General features: G+C 39.6%; 1 protein-coding gene across 1 annotated transcript in view; it reads right to left on the bottom strand.

Annotated features, from left to right (window-relative positions):
* CACNA1E (calcium voltage-gated channel subunit alpha1 E) overlaps positions 1-24,117 on the bottom strand; it is a 667,319-nt gene that overhangs the window by 409,390 nt on the left and 233,812 nt on the right. Inside the window, exon 3 of the mRNA XM_056815619.1 lies at positions 20,729-20,995. Coding sequence (XP_056671597.1) covers positions 20,729-20,995 — 267 coding nt within the window. The remainder of the gene's footprint in view (positions 1-20,728; positions 20,996-24,117) is intronic.

Below are 24,117 nucleotides of genomic sequence, written 5' to 3'. Positions count from 1 at the left end.
GGTCCAATCAATGAAGAACCCTTACATCATGTTCCTTCATTGGTCAGCTTGAGATCTGGATTACAAGATAAGAGCATCTTAAAAATAAAAGCATTGATTTTATTGTTGTTTCTGAAGCAGCATCTCTCTTCTGCAAGGTCTGACTGGCTTTATGAGATTTAGGACACATTGGACAATCTGAAGAATCATCTTGAATGACAATTGAGTAGCATCGTTATCCTGCTGGCTGTAGATATTCACTTTTGGCAAAGTCACAGCCCTGGACTTTCTTGGGGTCTCATGCATGACACCACTTCCCTTATTTTCAGGTCTTTGCTCTAGCTTTAGAATCCACTACATCCCCACCTCCACTTCATAGAGTTCCTGATTTCATTCAACATTCACCTCTAGTGCTACATTCAGGATGGAATTTTTTCTTGATTCTCCCAAAAATGTATGCTTCAACACCTCCCACCAATCACATTGCATTGATTTTGTACAGACATAAAATAACAACAGCTAGCATTTTCATAAAGCACCTGAAGTTTTGCATAGTGCTTTATATGAGTTATCTCCTTTGATCCTCAGAACAAACCTTTGAGATGGGTGCTATTATTATCTCCATTTTACAAATGGGGAAACTGAGGCTGAGAGAAGTTAAATAATTTGTTGAGAATCACAAAGAAGGAAACATTGGAGGTAAGATTTGAACTCTGTCTTCCTGACTCCAAGTCTAACACTCTAGTCACTATGTTGTCTAGATGCCTCATGTATGTATAATATATATTTATGAGTATATATATAATATATGTATATATGTCTTTATATGTATATCTATATAAATCTATATGTGTATGTATATAACTAATTTTTTGTCTCCATCTCCAATAAAACAGAAGCACTTGAGAGTAAGGACTATTGGTTTTATTTGTTTTGTTTTCATATCCCCCAGAGCTGGCATATTTTAGGGGTCTAATTAGTGTTTTTTGATGACATGACTGAGTTCATACTCAATCTCTGGGACTTCTTGACCCCTATGTTTTCTGCTGCATATTAATTGTATGATCTTAGACAAGTCCCTCTACCTCTCTAATCATATTTTCCTAGTCTTCTACTTCTAGTGTATATATCCTTATGATCCCTATGACCATTTGATTTCTTCCCATTCCATTTAAGAGATCACCTTCGTTTAACTGAAATCTTGTTAGCTGGCTACACACTCCTTCAGCTGCCATTTTCTGCTACTTGGCATTCTAATCTTTCTCTTCACCCTTTCTCTCTAATGGATTCTCTACATTTGGCTATAACCTGTCTCAAGGCATGCTAACAGCCCTGATTAATTGGATAATGAAAAGGAGAGGAGACTAGAGAAAGTAATGAAATAAAAAAGGAGAGGAGGATGGAGATCGATGAAGAGGAAAGTAGGAGTATAAAGGGGGAAAGGAAGTGGAAGATAAAAGAGAAGCAGTGCTTTGTTTCCTACTCCCCTCCCCTTTTTTCCTTAAAAAGTTAACTGGTGAAAGATTGGTGCAGATGTCAAAAATAAACCCATTTGGGACCATGAAGTCAAAACTAAGGCTTAAGTATGGCAGTATGCATCAATTCAGCCATGCATTTTTTGTTACCTTGATCTTGTTACAAATTGCCCCTCTCACCCACCCTGTTCCTTTAAAGGTTGAACATTCCAAAACACTGTTCATTTTGAATTTGAATTCAGGGATGCATCATACATCATCCATTTAAAGTTTGTTAGGTTTCAGTTTTACCCATAATTGTGTGATTAATCATTATAAGTCAGAATATAATCCATTTTACTCATTTCCTTTGGATCCTATGATTAAGTTGATTGAAAACAAGTGGGGGGGGGAGAAAGTGGCACAAATTTTAAAAGTCTAGAGGGTAAAAAAAAAGCAGCATTTCTGTATCATTGTTGGACTTTAGAAGAATAACAACAAAACTCAAAATATATAAATGACCAGCTGATTGTGGAAAATAAAAAGCTTATTTGCAAAACACTTACAAATGGCCTAGAGCACTTAGACTTGAAAGTATGACTCTATCAAAAACATGAATTTCTAAACAATTCTTATTTTGGTGAAAATATAAAGGAGCAAATTGCCCCCACCCCAAGAAAATTATAATCATAAAAAGGTTTTCACATAAGACCTTCAAAAAAAGTAACAATTGCTGCTCAAGAAAACATGCTCAGAAGTATTAGAAATAGAAAAAAAGAAACTATAGCAAGAATTTTTATGGTGCCTCTCCTCTCCTTAAAAAAAAAAACAAAACTCAATAAATTTTAAGTTGGTTTCCAAGATCTTGTTGCTATTGACATAAAGAAAATGCACCATTCTGCAAACAAGCATACTTATACTGATACACACATAGAAAAGGAAAGGGGAAAGAGAAGCATTTCTTTTCATTCAGGTACCAGAAATTACATTTTTAGTTGGATGGGGAGGTGGTATTATTTAGCAAGCCGTTTTCGTTAAGAAAAGGCTTGTTAAAAGTTCATTTTTCTCTTTATCTGGTACCCTTCAGCCCTCTCCTCTTTTATTTTCCTATGAATGATTATAACTTGAAAGGCACTGATTCCTAACCTAGTAGGCATCTGCCTCCATGATTTGACTTCCTTACTTCTCTAGTATGTGAGTAGAGCTTGAAGAGGGCACTTTGGTCCTGAAACAAAACAAAGTAAAGCCATCTGGTTGAACTTATGGCTAAACAAGAATGTTCTCTACAGGAAACCTGGGATGTGTTCATTCAAACTTTGCCTAGAGGCCTCCAGTAAGAAGAAAAGCACTACCTCCCAAGACAGCCTATTCCCCATTTGTGATGATAGTATTATCCTGTTTGTGACACCTTTAAAAGCCAATTTGAGTAATTACTTGAGGAGAGAGAGAAAGAGAGAGAGACAGAGAGACAGACAGACAGACAGAGACAGAGAGGGAGAGAGAAAGGGAGAGGGGGGAAGAGGAAGAGGGAGAGGGAGAAAGATATTCTTTCCTAAAAAAAAAATTCTTCAATTTCTTTTGCCCTTAAAAACAAATAGATCTCATAAAACACAGAACTGGCATCACAATCAGCCTTTCCTGAAAGATAGCATCTTTAGAAGTATTCTTTACCAAGGAAAGAAGCTAAGCTAGAGATGAAGTATCCCTGAGAATATGACTTGCATGGTACTTCCTAATCCCCAAATAAACCATAACAGTAGGTAGAAATAGGAGCAATGGGTAGATGTTGCAGAAAAACAAGTTTAGTTTAGATTAAAGGAAATTGTCCTAACAATTAGAGCTATCCACAAATGGAATGAGATGCCTTAGGGAGTAGAAGGCTTGCCATCTCTATAGCTCTTTGAACAGAGGCTAGATGATCCTTTTTAGGCAAATTGTAGAAGATATTCTTGCTCAAGGAATAGATTGTCCAAGGGGATAACTGAGGTGCCTCCCTACACTGAAATTACATCATTGTATGATTCTGTGACCCCAAGAAATGTCAAGAAAGCTATTTTAAGATTAATCCTGCATGACACTGGATTAGTACTATTGACATTGCCAAAATTCCTTGACCCATTGACTTGGAAAAGCCATCACCTACTAGTGTCCCCATCATAGCCCCACCACAAAAACCCATACTTTCTAGTGTTCCTTAGAGCCCCAGGTTATGAGAATGCAAGCATCTTCCACAGCCATATGGCCTCAGAGTTCTTTCACAAATACAAACTCCCACAAAACCTACCCAAAAAGGTACCAAAAAAGGAGATAATTCCCCTTCATTTTTTAGATCCACTCTGAATTTTTTTTCAGTCTGCTGCCCAGTTTTCTATAAAGAAAGGGTACATATTATTTTTCCATTACTTTATAATTATGCAGGGATATCAAGAGTAGGTTTTCCTAGTCCCACATTTTTCCCTTGGGAAGGTCCCTAATACTCAAAAAGTAGGCAAGGAAAATTAACATAATCTGTAAAATTTTCCCAGAAAAATAAGCCTATCCCAACCTTTCCACTATTGTCAAAAGTAAAGAATTTCCCACACCTCAAAGGATTTGACTCTGATTTAATTCCATAAAGGATGAAGTAGGCAATATCTAATTACCAAAGGAACCCAATAGAAGAGAGAATGGATAGATAGATTACTGAAGCCCCAGGAAAGGGAAACTTGCCCAGAGTCCAATCTGGGATTCTACGAGAAATCCTACCATATGCCATCCATCACGCCAAGTTGAAATTTTTGGCTATTCATTTATGCAAACCAAAACATAATCTAGTGGGGCCATTTCAGGTTTTCGTGATTTTCTACCTCTGATCTTTCTCTCTCTCTTTTTTTTTAACTTGGTTCCAAGGCAGAAGAGCAGTAAGGGCTAGCCAATGGGAGTTAAGTGACTTGCCCAGGGTCACACAACTAGGATGTATTGGAGGTCAGATTTGAACTCTGGATTCTCCATCTTTGGGTCTGGCTCTCAATCTACTGAGCCATCTAGTGGTCCCACTCTGATCTTTCTTGATAAAGAGTTGGCATGAGCGTGTCTATTATTCTCTACCCTAAAGATACAACCCTTTCTTTTTTGTAGCATGTAAATAAAACAAAATGTGGCCACAACAATAGTATTGGTATAAAATCTAGAATGAAAATAAACTATGAGGAAGGAATAGGTTATAGATATTTCTATGTGTTGATGGCTGATAAATAGTAATCAACTGCTAACATTTAGATAGTGCTTTTAAGGTTTGCAAAGGCCTTTACAAATATTATCTCATTTAATCCTCATAACAACTCTGGGAAGTAAATGCTATTTTTATCCACATTTTACAGATGAGGAAACTGAGGTAGACAGAGGTTAAGTGATATAACATGTCCTCGATCAAACCAAAAGCACCCCATCAGAAATATATTAATAATAATAATTTTGAATAGAGCTCAAGAGTTTCCAAAATATTTAATCTATTTAATTTGGTCCTCGGAACTCTAAAAAGCAAGCTAGGAAAGGATTTATATACCCATCTTCCGGATAAAGAAGCTAAAATTTGGGAAAGCCAAGTACCAAAGTCACTTGGCAAGTGAACAATAGAACTGGGGCTAAATATTAGGTTGATGATTCACTTAACTTAAGAAAGGACTTCCAAGGACATCATATCCAAGTCTTTCATTTTACAGAGAAGACAATGGAGACTCAGTAAGATTAAGTGACTTACAGACATTAAATATAAGAGGCAGGATTTGAACTCAAGTCATCTGATTCCAGAGTTAGTGATTATGCACTATAATATATTCTCTCCTCTTCTGAGTCCTAGTGTAGGAAGTCTGCACTTATATATGAGATCAAATCTTTGGGGACAGAGCATGTTGGCAACATATAGCTTTCGCTTGTCCATAATTAATAGAATCAAATTATTATGTTTCTGAAAATCTGATCAAGAATAGATTTTTGTGGGAAACAAAATGGCATACTCTAGTTTAAAGTGAGTATTTGAATCAAGGGAATATCTCTTGATTTCAGCAAAGGAACTTATAAGTCTCTCATGATATCATACAGTTAAGGTGGATGAAACATAGGCTGGATTGTGGCATAATTAGGTAAGATTCATAGTATAATGAATAACATGCTGAGAGAATATTTGTTAATGGGTCAATGCCAATGTAGAAGAAGTTTCTGGTAGGGTGCCTCAAAGGTCTGTCCCTGTCCCTATCCTTTTAAACATTTTTATTAGTAATTTGAAAGAAGACATAAAAAGTACAGTGCTTCATATTTAATAAGGGCTTAATTTTTTCATTCATTAACAAAAGACAAACTTATTAAATTTACTTTACTGGAAATATAAAACTGAAAGAGATAACTAACAAGTTAAATATTAAAATCAATATTCAAAAACATCTTGGTAAGCTTTAATGAAAGACCAAAACTAGAAAGATAAAATTTAACAGGGTTTAGAAGATTCCTTGAGGACAAAAACCCTTCTCTACTCAATACAGAATTTGGAGGAAAAGATGACTAGATAGCAGTTCATAAGAAACAAAACTGAGGATTTTAGTTGACCATAAATTTAATATGAATTAAAACTTCAATGTGTCTGCAAAATAAACTAATGAAATCTTAAACTGGGTCAATAAAATTACAATATGCTAATCATAGGAAATAAATTCCTTCTGTTTTCCATGATAATAAGCTAGTATTCAGGGTATCTTGCGTATTTCTAGAAACCATATTTTAAGAGGGATAGGAGTCAGTTATAAGGGTGAGCTTATGAGAGCCCATAATAAAGGGAAAATGGTTGAAGAAATTGGGAATGTTGAAAAAGAATAATTAGAGGTGTGAAGATTGGATTTAACTCTCCCCTGATTGTAACAATGAAGGTACTTAGCTCTTCACAATCATGTTTTACTTTGTTTAGAAATATATTTGCCAAGGTTGAAAGATTTGCTACCTCTTTAAAAATTGGGACAAATATCCATCAGTTCATAGGGTTTTTTTTTTGGTCATACAGCAACTTATATGAAATATGATAGTGGGTTTGTTTGCTATTGTAATTAATTGGGCTATTATGAATTTTGGGGACTTTGGTACTCCTTTGAATGTGCATTATCTACTGTATAATTCTTTTATTCTGAAAATTTTTTGTACTCACCCAGGGTTAAGTTAAAAAGGAAATGGATCTCATTTTTTTGGTGAGAATATTTTTCTTAATTTTTTTTAATTTTGAAGTAATATAAGTTTAAAATACATTTGCTATAATGTCAATGCAAACCCCAAAAGCTTTAGACTATAAAAATAATGCCATTGATTGTTTTAAAAAATGATGGGACTTTGCTTAATGATTCTGTCTGATTCTAGGACAAGAGAATACAAAAAGAGCCATTGCACAGTGCCAAATAAGCGTGCCAATGGAGCACAAGGTCAAAGAGACCAACCAATCCCGATGGAATTGATGAAAATTTTGAGCCAAGACAAGAGGACTTGAACTTGTTTGGGGTTTGACGTGGTGACTGTTTAACATGTGTTAAAGGCAGGTCTTCCTTGTCCCACATTCTACCAAGTATTTTGCTCCTACCTGGCTCCTATAATCTAGTCCATTCTCTGTCTCTCGTGGTGTGGCAAACTTTCTATAGTCCTGGCCACTGACTGGGTAAATGCATAATTGCTTAAACTACTTTAATTGGACCCTGATTCAAAGACCTATTATAGGTTTATTTTTCCTTCACTTAGAATTTTTACACATAAGACTTTGATAGTCTATATTTCATTGAGAAATTATCTTTTTTAATTTGGATTTTTTTGATGTTTTGATTTCTCTGCCAATTGATTAATATACCTCATAAGTCAGCCATGTATCCCTAAGTGATCCCTGTGCTTTTCAACACCCTCTTCAGTAGGGAATATATAATTATTCTAAATTGCAAAGTTTAAATTCTTTTTGAGAGTAATTTTAGGTTAAGAAACATGCTACCTCTCCAAATCCAGAAAGTGAACTGTTTGGAGAAGGCACCATGAAGATGCCTCCACAGACCACAAGCTGCACCAGAAGATTCAGAGTGAACTTTGGGATGTGGTGGTTTGAACTGTGTGGGGTTGAATAAATTTGTTTTGTATATACTCTTATGCTGAAGGAGATTGCCCCCTATCTGGTTTTTTGTTAATGCGCCTAGCAATCATTGGTTTGTTCTCTTTTCCTCTTATCTTCAAATTATTGTAATTTCAAAGTTGGTTATGTTTACAAGATCCATTGGAGAGACTAGTCTTCCATAGATCTCAGGGGGAATGTATAAATGAAAATGTTACCCTAAAAAAATAAAAGAACTATATTTCCCTAGAGATCACTGACTTCCTGTCCTTATGTACTTCCTGTCACAGGGGATATTAGGCAAGGACATGAAGGGTTCCAGCTCTCTTTAAAAGCTGTCCAGAGCTAGGTGGTGGTAAGGCAGGTGTTTGAACTGGCTGATAAGCCATGGGCACATGCTCTTTATTTTGTATCTTCTTTATTCCTTGATTTCTAATCATTAATAAATCTCTTAAAATATAATATTTTTATTATTGAGATTTAAATTTAACTTTTACATAGAGAATATAAGATCCCATAGAAAAAGGAATAAGTATATCTCTGTTATTCTCATGAGCAGAATTAAATGGAAATAATATGTAATTATTGCTTGTCTCAATATAGGGAGAAAAAATTTAGAGCTATTCAATATGGAATAGGTTGTTTTGATATGTAATGAACTCCCTATCACTGGAAGTATCCAAGCAAAGATTGGGTAGCCATATGTCAGGAATATTGCATTGGGTAGAAATTTGGATTAAATTATTTCAATGATACCTTCCAACTCTAAGATTCTACAAATGACTACCAATTTTAGAACAGACTTTCAAGAACCCAGAGACTGTTAATCCAGATCATAGAAGCAGATGGTAGAACTCCCAGGATCCTGATGTCAAGGAAAGAAGAGAATGGAAAAGAGAGGCAAGATATATGTCCAGCCTATTGACTGGAAAACAAAGAATCATGCTAAGGGGTGTAACCTCCAAAAACCAATTCCTCCTGAATTACTCATCCAAAATTCCCTTGAGAACCCAAGTGCCTTTGTTTCCAGTGCTGCCTTAATAGAAAGTCCTGTGCCCAGGATAGACATAATACAAGCTTATCATTGGTTAACCCTATATAGTAAACCTCAACTTTGATCCGATGACGTATGAAAAATTAGTCTTTGTTTTAATCACTACCCAATGATTTAGCAATTATTCCAAGCTTCCACTTCAGTCCTAAGAAATACCAACAAATCAGGAGGAGCTACATAAGATGCTATAGTAAACTCCTGTAATATGGCAGCACTATGGCATGGAATTAATCCAGTATTCTACTGAATAAAGCTACCTTCTTTATCACGTACAGAAGATCAGTTGTCCAAGAATTAGAATACAATAGCATACCTAGCACTTGAACTACCATGAACAGAATTAAAATCTTTCACCAGCAATTCAGGAGGCCCTTGAAGATTTTGCAGTGCCTCAGGATAATTGATATAAATCTCTTTTATTATACAGTAGACAATCTGAGATGTCAATTCAAATAGACTTCTGGATACTAGAATGTGGCTAAGAGTGAATCCATTCTATTTTTCACAGTGGGGTAAATCTATAATTTGCAGCACTCAAGTGCCCTTAAATAACCTAGAGGCAGTGCCAACACTAAGCAATATTATAAAGTTGGAGAAGTCTATCTTTGGTGTCCTCCTCCTTCCCTTTTGATCACTACTTTCTCTATCCCAGTGACCCAATATTCCTATACTGGTCAATCTCCAGACTAGTCAGATACCTTTTCCCTACTGCAATATTTCACCCAGAACTGTTCTTCCCAGAAAGTGATTTCTTTGTAGATTGATCTCCCCCTCCTCACAAACAAATGGGAAAAGTTCTGTGTCCCATTCCCACACAACCGACTGTGCTCTCAGTTGAAAGACTGAATTAGATTTGATAAACTAACTCATTAGAAGGTGTTTGAAAATAGCTCAGTATGATGAGAAAGAACACAGTAGTTTAGGGGCAAGGAAGACATAGGTTTAAATCCTGGCTTTGGTACCTATTACTTTGGTGATCCTAATCAAAGTCAGTTTTCTCTAAATCTTGTTTTTCGCATCTTTAAAATAGGGATAATGTAATGGGTGGAATATCAACACGCACACACACACAATCACATACACATTTTAATTTACAAATCTCTGTATCATGAAGCATAAACCTTTTTGATTGAATCAGTGAGTGAGAAGGGATAATTGGCTATCAAAAAAAATAACTACTCAGTGAGCTTTAAACAGCAGAGGGATTTCAACAGTTCCTTGGTCCAGAGAGGTGTAGTTCAGTGGCAGATTTCAATTGAGAATTCCAGTTTAAACCACTCCCCTAAGAAGGAAGTTGCTCTTGGAGAGGAGGAGACCATTTCTCCATCTTCCCCCTGCCTTCCACTGATCATTGCATTGAAGGAAAAGGACCAATGGAGTGCCACACATCCAACTACCGGGAGAGAGAAACACGGTAATACAGTTAGATACAGGAACATAACCCCTTGAAAAAGGAAGGAGTATCATGGAGTGTATCATCTCATCATGGAGAGAATGCTGCCTATTGACTAAAAAAAACAACCACTCATCCTTGGAGCCTAGCAGAGAATAAAACCGTATGAAAATTCCACAAAAGGAGACAAGATATCGCAGTACTAGAACTAACAACATAAACTTTTGTAACCTGGATGCTTGAATATCTTTGTGCATTAATTTTGAGTCTACTCTTCACAAAGACCTTATGTGTGCTGGGGGAACATGTGCATCTGATTTGGGGGGAGGAATGTTTTGTACCATCTGTTTTTCTTTTAGCATCTCAGTAAATGCCCTTTTCTAAAAGTTAATTTAGGCTATTGGATAATAATTGATAGGAAACAGAAGAGCTCATAAGCAAAAATATTAGAAACCCAGACCCCCAAGCTTGTTCTTAGAAATCCGAGAAGAGGAATAGTTAGCTGACCCTCACCTGCCAATGTTAGTGCAGTTTGGGGATGTGAACCCCAGAATAATTGCTTTTTTGCTGTTATTCGTCATTTTTCAGTCATATCGGACTTCTATCACCCTAATCAAGGCTTTCTTGCAAAGATGCTGGAGTAGATTGCCATTTCCTTCTCCAGCTCATTTCATAGATGAGGAAACTGAGGCAAACAGGAGTAAATGATTTGCCTAGGGTCACACAGTTTGAACCCATTTTGAACTCGGGAAGATGAGTCTTCCTGACTCCAAGCCCAACACTCTATCTACTGCACTACCCTGGAACAGCTGTTAACTTGCATTATCCAAACCTCAAGGTGGCTAAGAGGAAAGTTTTGTAAACCTTAAATCATGATATAAATATATATGCATGTACATATGTATAGACATATGTTTATATGTGTGTGTGAGTTATATCACTAGCCGGTTATGTCAGTGAAACAAACCTAGGTTTAGCTGGTTCAACCCAAGCTGCAGAATGTACGGATGCTAAGACTTCATTGATCCAAAGACCCAATATCGTCCCAACCACTTTTATGCTATGGCACAACGATAATTCATGTCTCCTGATTGCCTGACCCTTGTTCCTCATTCATTATTAGACAATTCAGGGAATACTCTCATTTCAGTTTCTTGCCTCACTAATGATAAGGCAACCTCCAAATGAGCTCTTTGTCTAAAAATGTCCCAAAGATTTGATCCCTGCCTGGCTTAGGGGGGGCTCTAACTGGGGAGCACAGCCCTCTCTGTGTCCCAAAATTGAAAGTCTGATGGAAGCTACATATCTATGCTGCTCCCCACTGGCACCTGTCCTCCTCCCATAACTGCCATCCCTGTGACAGTGGCACTGTCACTCTCTGAAACAGCTCTCTCCTGCCATACTACATCAGTTTACAAAGCATTTTACATAGATTGTATCATTTGATCTTTATATCAAATTGGTGACATAGGTACAACAGATATCATTTTCCCCTGCCCCCACCCATTTTACAGCTGAGGAAAGTGAGACTTTAAAAAGTTAGGGGATTTGTCTATGGTCCCAGAACTAGTGGAGTGCTAGAGGTAGGATTTGAATCCAAGTCTCTTCTGAATCCAAGGCCAGGGCATGTTTTCCCCTCTCTACTGAACTACCTTTATTGTTACTTTTCCATTCTGACAAGGGAATCCTGAAGAGAATACCTTACTTTATAAAGCAAATCTTCTAACGAAATAGCACCCATAATCAAGTAGATGTTCTCAGTTAGGCAGTCTTTGCCTTCTGCTTGTCTGATGCTGATGCTAAACAGACTGCAACACTGTTTGAGGAGAGAATTTGCCATTCATTTGAAGCATCAACTTACTTATTAAAAACAAACTTCAATACTGAAAGGGCTCAGCCCACCCAAAAAAAGAAATAGGAAAAGTAGAAGAACATACAATCACACTAAGCTGAAAATGACCAGGTAATTAATGGACAGTTGTTGAAAATTCATTTCATACTTTTCAGTTCTGATAAGCCTTGACCAGACCTACTAGGCAAAGGTGTGGAGATTAGAGGAGAGTCAAGAGGCTATTTTTAAAAATCACACATGACTTAAAGACTTTTTGTGATCTGAAAGGGACTTAGTTTTAATTTCAAAGTCTTTTTTTTAAGGGGAACAAGAATAGGTCACTAAGAGAAACCAGGGTACCTGAATATAATCCTGAAACACATACAGTACAAAAAAACATTTACTTTTCTCACCAGACCATTCAAAACCCTCCTTTTGTTTTCTTTTAAGCTACTCAATGTCCTCCAACCATCCTCTCTCCAGTCTGGTTTCTGACCTCATCATTCAATTGAAGCACCATTTCCAAAGTTATCAATGATCTTTTAATTTCCAGATCTGATAGTCTTTTCTCTATCTGCATTCTTTTTCACCCCTTTGCAGTCTGATTCTATTGATCACCTTTTCCTCCTAGATACTGTATTCTCTCTTAGTGTTTTGGCACTGCTTTCCTCCAGATTCTTCTCTTACCTGTCTGACCATTCTTTTTCAGTTTCCTTTGCTGTCTCTTCATTCATGTCCCCTCACTAACCAAGAATGACCACAAAGCCTCTGTCTTAGACTTTCTTTTCTTTTCACTTTATACTATCTCACGTGGCAATATCATTAGCTCTCACAAATTATCATCTTTATGCAAATAATTCCCAGATCTTAAACCCAGCCCTAGTCTAGCCCTTGAGCTCCAGTTCTACAATACTAATTGTCTTAGGGCCATCTTAAATTGGATGTTCCATAAACATCTCAAACTCAACATTTCCAGATAAAAAATTCATTGTCCTTCTCCCAAGACCTTTCCCTCTTTTGAATGTCCCTGCTATTTTTGAGAGCAGCATTATCCTCTCAGTCTCTCAGACCCTCAACCTCAGTGTCATCCTCAATTCTTTACTCTAATTCACTGACCAAATCCAATCCCTTGATGAATCTTGTTTCTACCTCCACAATTCTCCTCTTCATCCCTTTCTCTTCACTCACACCATAACCCTAGTTCAGATCCTTTTCATTTTTCTCCTAAACTATTACAATAGCCTTTTAACTGGTCTTCCTATCCCAAGTCTTTTTCCTGTTCTAATCCATCCTTCAGCCAGCTACTAAAGTGATTTATTCTTGAAAGTAGGTCTGATTATGTCACTCTCCTACCCAGGCATGTGACATAGTTAGATAATAAGTAATTCGAAGAGCTCCCTATTATCTCCTGGATTTGATATACAGTATTACATATGACATTTAAAGCTCATAAAAAATCTGGATCCTTCTTACTTTTCTAATCTTCTTATACTTTACCCCTAGTGTCCTCTCTCAATCTCCCTACTATATACTCTATGAACCAGATACAATGATCTAGTTTCAGGTCCTCCAACAGGACACTCTCCACTTTCCATTTCTATGCCTTTGCATTGCTTAGTCTTCCATGCCTGGAATGCTCTGCCTCCTTTCTTTCTTTCTTTTTTTTTTAAATTGTTTCCAGGGCTTCCTTCAAAACTCAGCTCAAGGGCCAAATTCCTTCAGGGGAATTTACAGGTCTTTCCCTTCTCAGGTTACCTCCCATCTATTTGGTATATATATTGTGCATGCCTAGTTGTTACATTCCTTCTTAGAATGTCTGCCTCTTTGGCAGACTGAGATTTTGGCTTCCTTTTTATCCCTAGAGTTTAATATAATGCCTGATAAATAGTAAGCATCTAAAACTGCTTGTTGACTGAATAACTAACTGTCTGATTCCTTAATGTGTTCTAAGGAGGAGAAAAATAAGAATAGATTAAGTTCAAAGATGGTAAGGACAATCTCTGGTGTTATGGACCCAGACCAAATAAATGTGCAACTTTCCATCAGAATAGCATGAAAATGATATAGATCAATGAACAAAAAAGTCATCAGGCTCAGGGATCTTCCAAATTCTCCAAATAATCCTATGTGAAAAGACAAGGAGAACCTCAAGATATGAAATAATATGAAGACACAGAAGTTATATGTGACCTCAGCTCAAAGTAGAAATCGCTAAAGTCAGGCTCTACTTCTAAATCAAGGGAGTTCTTAATCTTTTTAGGGGTCATGAACTCTTTTGGTGCTCTAGTGTACCCTACAGACCCCTCCTCAGAATAACAGTTTTTTAAATTCACAAACTATATTGTATAACAAAGGAAACTAAATTATATTAAGATATAATTATCAAAATATTTTTAAACAAGTTCAAGGACCATAGTCTTAGAAATGCCTACCTAAATACTATCATCCTATAATGCCATGAATCTCATCTAAAATAGGCAAGGTAACACTCTGAAGGCCACTCACTCATTCTGGAATTTGACAAAGACTAGCTCTAATACAACTTACTCTAATATACTAAAGAACAAATGATTCTTAGTTCCATTTGAGAAGGAAATGAACTCTAGGCTTTGTCCACCTGAGCATCATCCAAGTGACCCAGAAAGGATTTTTTGGATCCAGCATTTCTTCCTGAAATTTCTTACTATGCATACATGTGCATGTATAGACACACATACACACTGAGAGTCCAAGAAGTCAGAATCTCAAATCCTAGGTATTTCACACTTTGTAAAGTCATTCAGTGCTACCTTCCATAATCTACCACCTCCAACAGAGACCTTTTTTAGCTGCTCCTTACTTTCCAGAGGCAATGATAAGAGAACTTGGCAGGGTGCCTAGATGTAACTAGAAGATAAGCCAAAGATGAAGGGAGCAAGAAATTAAACAAACATGATTCTATCACTTACACAGCAAAAATAACCTGGAACTTTGAATTTGGCGGTAGAAATCCAAGCATCCTAGGCGAGAAGAGACCAAGAAACCTGGTGCTGTACTCTCTGTCCTTAATTAAGAATGATGTCAGAAGCATCATTGGTAAACCCACACATAATTCTGCTCTGTAAAGGATTATAATGCTTGGGAAGATAAGGGGCTCTGGCAAAGGCCCTGTTATTCTGCCCCTTTGAAAGGAATTGCTTTAGAATTCATGTAATGGAGGAATAGATTGAGTAAGCTGTTTCTCATAACAATTAAAATGAGACTATTCCCCACCCACCCACCCACAATTGATTAATCTGTGAAGTAAAACAAGAATTTTGGAAGAGGAAGAAACTGTAATAGATCTCTTCTTTGCCTCATCTGTCAGCAACTCATCAGCCTGGGGACTTGGGGTCTCAGATACTCAAGCACATAAATATCCTTAAGCTATTTATACCTGTTGGCTAGTGGCTGGGCTTATTTAATATTTATTGAACACCTACAATGTGACGATGGGTACTGGGGAAGAAGCAATCTTTAGGAGAAAGGTAGCACTAAAAAGCTTGCTAAAAGCAGTGGTCAAAAGCCCCCTATATGCAATGCTTTGGGATAAAGAATCCATTTCTGAAATTGACCCTTTTGGGCAGAAACCCTCAGCTCTAACCAAGGAGAAGACAAGGAGCAGTGCTCTTCTGAAAATCCTAGGAATACCCAAATGTATGATGAATTATTCACAAAGGCAGACCCGAAAATGAAAGAGAAGGAGAAATATAAAAAGATGAAAAGAAGAGTGTGGAGGACTAGGAGGGTAGAGGGAGCAAGAAAGAGAGATTCAGAGTCTCTCCTTGAATAAAAGGGCATTAATTAAAGAATGGTTTGGACTGCCTCTTTCATGTCTTTCATTGTGGTCAGACAGAAAAAAAAGATAGGATCAATGGAATAGAATCCTATCAGTCAGATGCCATCTCTCTGGCTTAAGTGAATTGCAGCTCTCCAGGCAGTCATGCAAATGAAATAAATACAGACTAGCTGGGCAAGGACTACTGATCTACTGATCAAATCTGTAGAGTCAAAGGGGCTTGCAAGAGTCCTGAATTTTTTTTAAAGCAAATTTTGAATTGGATCTTATTTTAACTGTAAATTAGGATTGTTGAAAGAAACCAGATGTTCCTTTAACAACAACAACAACAAAAAAAAAATCCTACATTTTATACAGAAGTAACCCAAAAAAGCACACATAATTTTAGACAATTCTAGTGATTCTGAAAGTCTGGATCTTTTGGAAGTTCTAGTCTCATTATTCTCCTCTTCATTTAAGTTTCAGCATACATTGTGCCTACTTACAGGGGGAAGCAAGCAGAGAAAAGTAAAGAAATAACGACATGTAATCCAACAGGCAAAAGTATTACTTTGGAGTTATTTTTATCTCCTTCCTAAATCATTTAAATTCTGTCAAACTCTTTCGCTCTAACCCATCTTCCAGTTTTCTGTGTATTATTCCAATTGCAACCAGTACCCATAGCAAAACACTGTTTAATTCCCTGGAGTGAATACTACCCACACCTTATGTTAAGTGAAGAGTCTGATTGCCAGTTCATAGAGAGCCCCAGGAGCCCAAGAAAGCTGAGATATTAGCCCAGTTATTTGAAGTCTTCATCCTGATTGAAATCACAATCTCTGATCATTATCTGTATCATTGGACAGATATTCCATGAAAATACCAAGAATTTGTCCATTATCTCTTACAATAGGTGGTTATAAAATCCCTTCCTTATCAAGACCTAGTAGCATTCTGACCTTCCTTCTCATGTTATATATGATCAATATGTAAGATCTCATATCCCATAGGCAACTTAAGCAGGAAAGAAGACTCTTCCAGGTTAAGAAATGGGACAACTAGGGACAGCTTGATAGCTCAGTGGATTGAGAGTTAGGCTTAGAGACAGGGGGTCCTGTGTTCAAATCTTAGTTCAAATCTTAGTTAGGTACTATTATTATCCCCATTTTCTATACATCAAAACATATACTTCTCTTAGATGAATTCTCCTAAGCATATGGGGAAAATTCCAATAAAGCTAAGTCATTTGGCAGTTTCCATACATGATAGAGCATTCCTTACTTCTGCTTTAGGGAAGTATTGGGCGGAAAGTGAATCTGAAGCCACAGGCCATCACAAAAATGTTCTATTCCTCTCAGGTCAATTGCCATATCCTGTACACAAACTCTAACCAACCACTTGAAGAGTCAAAGCTAGAAGACAGTAAATGTCACAGTGGAAGCAAGATGATTTTTAATATAGCAAATTCTGATGGGGCTGGGGGAGATTCTTTATTGAATTGGAACTTAAGGTCCCAAACAGAATTAATATTTTCAAAGGGACATAGGATCCCTGTGGATGACACAGTCATGAAGAAAATCTTTCCCTATACAACCATAACTTTCAAGAAAAAGAAAACATATTCAGTGTTGAGTTATTGTCCTGGCTCCATCTGATACATCAATTTTGTTGTTCCTTTAAGCTCCTTTCCTCCTGAAAACAAGACCTTTCAGTTCAAATACAAAGCCACCTTAAAGTTGGAAGTCTCTGCAGAGCACAGATAAAATTTTATTCTTTTATGTGAATAGACCTTAAAGGCCAAATTGAAAGGATCTGAAACATATCTCCTAAGCAATGTTAAGGCATTACACACAATCACTCACAAGCCACTTAATCTTTCAATAACTATATTTTTTCAGAAGAGGTGAAAGATTTAAGCTTCAAAGGGGGAGAAAGGGAATGGACCTCCCACAAATAACAATCATTCTCAACCATGTCCTATAGGCATCAATAATGAAGTTAACTTTAATATCTATACCAAAACACAGTCTTGATCTCTTTTCTTTTGAGAAAAAAAAATTAATTTCAAAGAGTAGAATTTCTATAGGATTTTAGCTTAAGTCAAAACCCCTTTCTTTCATACATACTAATGATTATATGAAAAGCAATTAGGAAATGAGAACTTTGGGGATATTGGAAATCTGAGTGGATTAGATGAATGAGAATGGGATGTGAGTAGAAGAATAGGAGAATGAGGAAGATTTTATAGCACATGGATTATCAACTAAAACTGAAAGTTGCCAAATTTCTATCACATACAGAGAATAATAATGATAAGGATAATATCCAAAAAAACTGTATTTATATGCAGTAGAAACAAAACAATAACATTTATAGATTCTTTTAAGGTGTGTACAAAATGCTGCTTTACATACATAACTTCATTTCTATAATGCATTTGTCACCTAAAATGTGAAGTCAGGAGAAAAAGTAAACATGGTGTATTTTAACCTTCTCAACTTGGAAACTCTATATACCATCTCAGAGATGATCTGAACACTGGGAAAACAGCACAGCTAGAGTATAACAGAAACTGCCAGGAGGTCCACATCATTATCAGAGATTCAAAAGACCATTTAGTTGGGGATCATGCGCCCTATCACCACCCCTGCCACTGAACAGGACAAGATGCTGAAGTCAATTTAATCCCTTGCCTACGTGATACCTTTCTCAGGAGTGTATTTTGGCCAGGTAAAAGGCAGCTTTACATGGAATAGATAGTGTGATTATTTGCCAATGACTTTTGAAAAAGTCTTGCCCTTAAATAGAAAGAAGAGGCATGGCTGGATCAAACTTGTGGTCTTTGAAATGTCCTTTATTTAGCAAAGTCTAGAGATGCAAAGATGCAGCAGCCCAAAGTACAGGAGGTGTGGAAATATGTGACCAGATTGGTGAGAAGTACCAGACTCACTGCACTGTGCCTTTAAGGGGCACAGCTTGGAGTTTCAGTGGCGCTGTCCAAGGTACCAGCTATGACTGCGGGCATGCTTACCACATGGTGGCTGGGTGTCTTTGTCTATTGAGTGAAAATGAGAAGGAGCCTATCGGAGTAAACACATGGTAAGAAAAGAAGTACAGACAGCAAGGCAAGTTCTTGTGATCTGTGAACATTTTAGATAACAGTAAAGGTGAAGAATGTATCAGCTCTGGTCTTTGGGATGTCTGTGCTGGTTAAATAGGGAGGGGCTAGCTGCATAATAGGAAGGCTTCACCAACAGAGCCCAACACAAAGACAGCTGAATATGGTGTTTAAAAAAAAGGAGGGAGGAGGGGGTGGGGAAGGGGAAATGTTGAGGATTCTCAGGGTGCTGAGCCTCTACTGGGGGACAGGCAGGTTAAACTTAAATACGATATTCCCCAAACATATTCCCCAAACCCCACCCCGGGGTTGGGGGGGGGGGGTGGAGTTTGTGTGTGTGTGTGTGAGTGAGTGTGTGTCCCTGCTAATGCTCTCCCGCTTGGGGGAGTGGGGTAGGGCGGGTAGAGAGAAGCCCAGACAGGGTTGGTAGTGGGTGGGTTTGAGCAGAAGGAAGAATATCTGTTTAGAGATGCTCCTCTTTAATGAGGGGTGCTGTCAAGAAGTGCCACACACCAGCTAATAGCAGCCCTGCTGGAGTGTGGAGAGAAGAGGAATCAGAAAAAAGGAGGGAGGCAAGGAGGGGAGTGGGGAGGTGTGGGAAGAAAGGCAAAGAGAAAGGAAAAGAGAGACCCAGGAGCTGGTGGAGATTCGGAAACCCCAGAGAAATCTGCCTCGTGTCTGGCAGATACCAGGGCCTCAATGCAACCAACAGCTGTCCTAGTGATGCACACCTGCCAGGGAACGGGAAGAGGGTGGGGTGAAGGGGGAGGCAGACCGAAGGAGGGGCTTCGCTGCAGACTAGTACCTCGAGGTGCACAACCTCGCCAGTAAACCTCACCCAGGCATGCAAGTCTAGTGTTTGGTTCCAAGCCTACTCCCCGTTTTACACCAAACCACTCCTTTGCTTTCTATTTACAGGGCCTTCTGTGCCCTAAAACCCCAACAGGACACTCTAATTCTTGAGGACGATTAAGACAATAAGGTGGCTAATCATCTGCAAGCATTTGGTGCATTTGACTAAACCTGCAAAACCTCTTCCCTTTGCCTGACGTTGCTGCTGCTGCCTCCGCCCCCGCCCTCCCCCCCCCCCCCCTTTATGGCATGTAGTGCATTTGGAGCACTAGAAAATTGATAACACACCTGTTTTCCTAACTGCTCAACACAAGTCCGCCCAAAATATCTCTAAGGGCCCGTTAAGAAGCTGAACTGTGTCAAATAGTTAAGGGGGGGAGGGGAGAAGGGACTCAAAAACTTGAACTAGGAAAGAGAAGGGAGACTGGGCTTCTCCTAATGAAGCAGTTGGAACTTCCAACTTCCAGGTGCTTTGGGGCGGTGGCCTTGGAGATGCCCATCACCTTCTCAGGGGGACACTCCTTTTAATTGTCGATCTGAAAGTCTCCGCACATTGTTGGGATCCCATTGAGAGAAGGGGCTTTCTTTCTTTCTTAATTTTGTTTCCTCCTTGATTTCTATCAGTGAGATTTGGGGACTTAGAACCTGACAGATCCAATCATCCATGGCCCTCTTTTCGAAATAGGCAGAGGCAGCACTGGCATCTTCCAAACTCATTTCAGGGAGGGCAGGTGGAGCAGTGGGGAGAGAAGCGAACTGATCTCTATCTAAGAGTGAGATTCTCAGCCACAAAACCTGCAAAGAGTGAACCGCAGATAGGGAATGGGAGTGGGAGGGTGTGAAAATCAGACAAAGCCTGAAAAACTTGGCACACACATCAGGTTCCTAGTCCATGAGTTCCTTGCCTATCCACATTTGGGGGTGGGGGTGCAGAAACCAAAAGTCTTACCTTGAAAAACACTAGTGCACACGCTGGTCTCTACCACATCAAAATAGATCCTTAAACACACCGAAGTGACGGGTGCACTTTAGGAAAGGTGCACATTGGAACCAGAATGGGGAAGAAATCCCATTCATGAGTATTTTTTTTCCTCACGAGGGGAAATGAAAAGAGGGAGAGGAAGGGTAGGGTGCGGGAGAAAGGATATGGCCAATCGATGAGCTTCTTGGCATATTTCCTGACAATGTTATCTTCTCCGAAGATAAACAGGGATCTGTTGACGGTGAAACAGTTCTGCCTGACCGGAATGGGGTTGTATAAAGCCATAGTCCTGGCCCTCTGGGCTTTGGATTGCTTGTAGGCGGCCGATGCCCCGGCGGACTGCACTGGTGTTCCTTGCCGGTTCCTGCTCTGGTCCGAGTCTCCTTCTCCCGATCCTGGCCTGCCAACCACAGCCTCCCCAAAGCGAGCCATCCTGGAAGTTTAAACAAACAGAACACACACAAAGGTGATCCGAGCCGAACACCCTACACCTTGAGACAAGCAAAGACAGATAGACAGAGGCAGGGAGAAACAGGCACCGGAATGGAGAGGCAGCAACAGCAGTCACTGAAAGCTGGAGGCAGCAGCTGGCGGTAGCACCACCACTCTGGACTGTTCAGTCTAAAGGCGACCACTGTGAAGCTCCATCCCTCAGGAAGAAGAGGGAAGGAGGGAGAAAAGGAAAGGGGCTCAGATCCTAGAGGCAATGGGTTTTCCTTCAAAGATTCAGGGCATATTGGGAGCCCGGTGGGATGCAGCTGTGGTGGCTTGCCCTTCAAACATCTCTCTTCTGGAGACCCCACACACACCCCAGTTCAGAGAGCCCAGTCCGTAGGTAACAATTTGGTGGTTGACTGGTTAGGGAAAGAAGAATGAAAAATTAAAAAAAAAAAACTTTGAAAAGGATGCTGAACTGAAAACGATGAATTTTTTTCAAGCTTTGTCCCTAAATCCCACAGGGAGAGCCTTGAGTCTTTAAATCTGCCAGTACAGACGCAAACCAGGGGAAGAATGAGAGGGAAGAGGGAAATGAATAAATCAAGATTCCTTTTTGCTTTCACCACCAAGTCCTCCTAGGACCCCCCCCCAAAAAAAAAACTGCTCCTTCGAGGGGGGAAATCACTTCCCCTTAGTCCGCCAGACTAAAAAGTTAACCCTGGAGAAAGCAAAGGTGGTCCCCAAGTCCTTGCAGGCACCCAGCTCAATGCCACCGATCAGCAGGCAGCCCAAACGCTTGTCTGCACCTCCTCTGGGGGCGAGGACTCCAGCGAGGAAACAGGTTGCTGCGTTCAGGCTGGCTTCAGCCCGACGCGGGAGGGGTCCAAAGACTGAACTTCCTCCCAAACGACTCAATCTTCCCCTGCAACCTAAACATCCTCTCTCAAGGGAGAGGAGGAGGAGACAGGAAAGGGGAGAGGGAAAAGGAGAGGGTGTAAGGAGGCTGGGAGAGCAAGAGGAGGGGGAGAGCCAAGAGAAGGGAAGAGCAAGAAGAGGGGGGAGAGCTTCAGCAGTGAACCACTCACAAGAAGACCTGGAGAGAATGAGGATGGGGGTAGGAGGACGTGGGGAGGAGTGGGCGGGGTATAATCAGGAAGAATCTCGGGCAACAATGGTTGTGCAGGTTGGGGGGGGGGGACGTTCTGTGGATTTTTTTTTTCTTTCGCTAAAGCAAAACGGCAGCATGCAGTCTTTGTAGCCTTTCCTAGGTTAGAATCTCCCTAAAGGAAGACGACTTTTCAAGGAAGAGAACCCTCACAGCTGGTAGTACTGTGGTGACTGTCAGCTGCTGGGGCTGGGGTTGGGGGCGCACATGCGCGTGTCTCCCTTTCCCAAATGATTTCAAGGAGCCAGCGCAGAAGCCCCGAGCCAGACTCATGGGGACCTTCCGGACATGTAGACCCATATCTCTCCATACTTTCCTCCCCAGACTTGGGTTCATGGCTTCAGACCTCCCTGCCTTTCCTCTCTTTGCTGAGCCTCAGTGGGAAACCCCAGAGTATCTCCTCCCCGCAAAGCTAGTCTAATGAAGGCTTGAGTTTCTCAAAGGAGTCTCCCTTAATGGAGGACTACATGTGAGGTGTTCTCTTAGGGAAGAAACAAATTGGAGGAGGAAGGACCTCTTGGGACTCCATCCTCTGAGATTTTTGAGACAGTTTCTGATGGAAAGTTCTGCCCCTCCAACTCAGGAGGCTCTGGTTTAGCTTCCAGGCTACAGGCCCGCCCCCACGGGAAATAGTTTCTAATCATCTATTGGGTACCCCTGCATGGTTCTTGGTCTCCAAACTTCGTCTGCTCTAAGCTTATCTGGGCGCTTGATGAGGTTCTTTGGGGAAATGATCATTTCTATATTTTTACATCTTGGAAGAGTGTTTCCAGCCCTAGACCTTTCAATCCTCCCTATATCAGCTCTGCTGCCTTTTTCAGCGTCTCTACCTTAGGAGAGGAAATAAAATAGAACAGGTTACCAGAAGGCAGAAGTAAAGTAGAAAAAAGGATGGTATCTCCTCACCCACGCTTGAGAACTGTTGTTATCTCTAGCCCACTTTCCACCCAATAAGGCAGGTACTCCAGGTTGGAATTCTCTACTCGCCCATACTGGCCCATGCACATCGTTCCTAGGGAATGCCAAAACTCTGAAAGGTGAAGGAAGCCCCACAAGAACAGCCTAGGTATTAGGCAGTAATGCACTGATAAAAGTTAGGGTAAGGCAGGGTAACAGAAAAGGAATGCCCTGGCCTAGATACTTTCTCTTCCGGCTTCTTGGAGCTCTCCTGTGTCACCTCTTCTGTGGACAGCTGTCAGCACCCAGTAGCTGCCCTCTTCCATCTGCTCTCCACTTCAAGAAGACTTTTCATCTCTGCTTCTTCCGGCTTTGACCCAGGTTGCCACTTCCTTCTCTAAATCACCAAAACATTTATTATAGCAGGAGGGCTGTAAAATGAGGATATCAGACTAAAATATAGCTATGGTTCTGTATCTAAATCCTAATGGGAAGGGAGACCAAAAAGATCATAACACACCAACATGCCTTTGAAATTGTGTATCTCTGTGTTGTATGTGTATAAAGTGTGTATATGAAGAAATATTGGGAAGTGGGTATGTGAGCAGATTATTCCTCCATGGAATAGTGTATTTGTGTATATGGATATGTATGTGCATATATACATATGTGTGTATATATACATACATTTATATGCACTTTGTTTTTTATCATGCACACATGTGTCTATGGCTATTGCAAAAGACTTAGAAATCTGCAATCTCATCTCAACATCCCCATTGATGATAGACATCTTGGACAAAAAAAAAAAAAATTAAACCCTTACCTCCTGTCTTGGAATCAATATTATTTATTGGTTCCAGAGAAGAAGAGTGGTAAGGGCTAGGCAATGGGGGTCAAATGACTTGCCCAGGGTCACACAGCTGGGAAGTGTCTGAGGTCAAATTTGAACCTGGCTCTCAATCCACTGAGCCACCTAGTTTCCCCCAGGCATAAAATTTTTGACCTCATGATTAAGTGAAATTCATTTCAGACCAGGTTGCTGTACAAAGACA

Source organism: Monodelphis domestica, chromosome 2, assembly GCF_027887165.1.
Source record: "Monodelphis domestica isolate mMonDom1 chromosome 2, mMonDom1.pri, whole genome shotgun sequence".
Lineage (NCBI taxonomy): Eukaryota > Metazoa > Chordata > Mammalia > Didelphimorphia > Didelphidae > Monodelphis > Monodelphis domestica.
The sequence above is the reverse complement of the archived record's forward strand: the minus strand, read 5'-3'. Positions and strand labels throughout refer to the sequence as shown.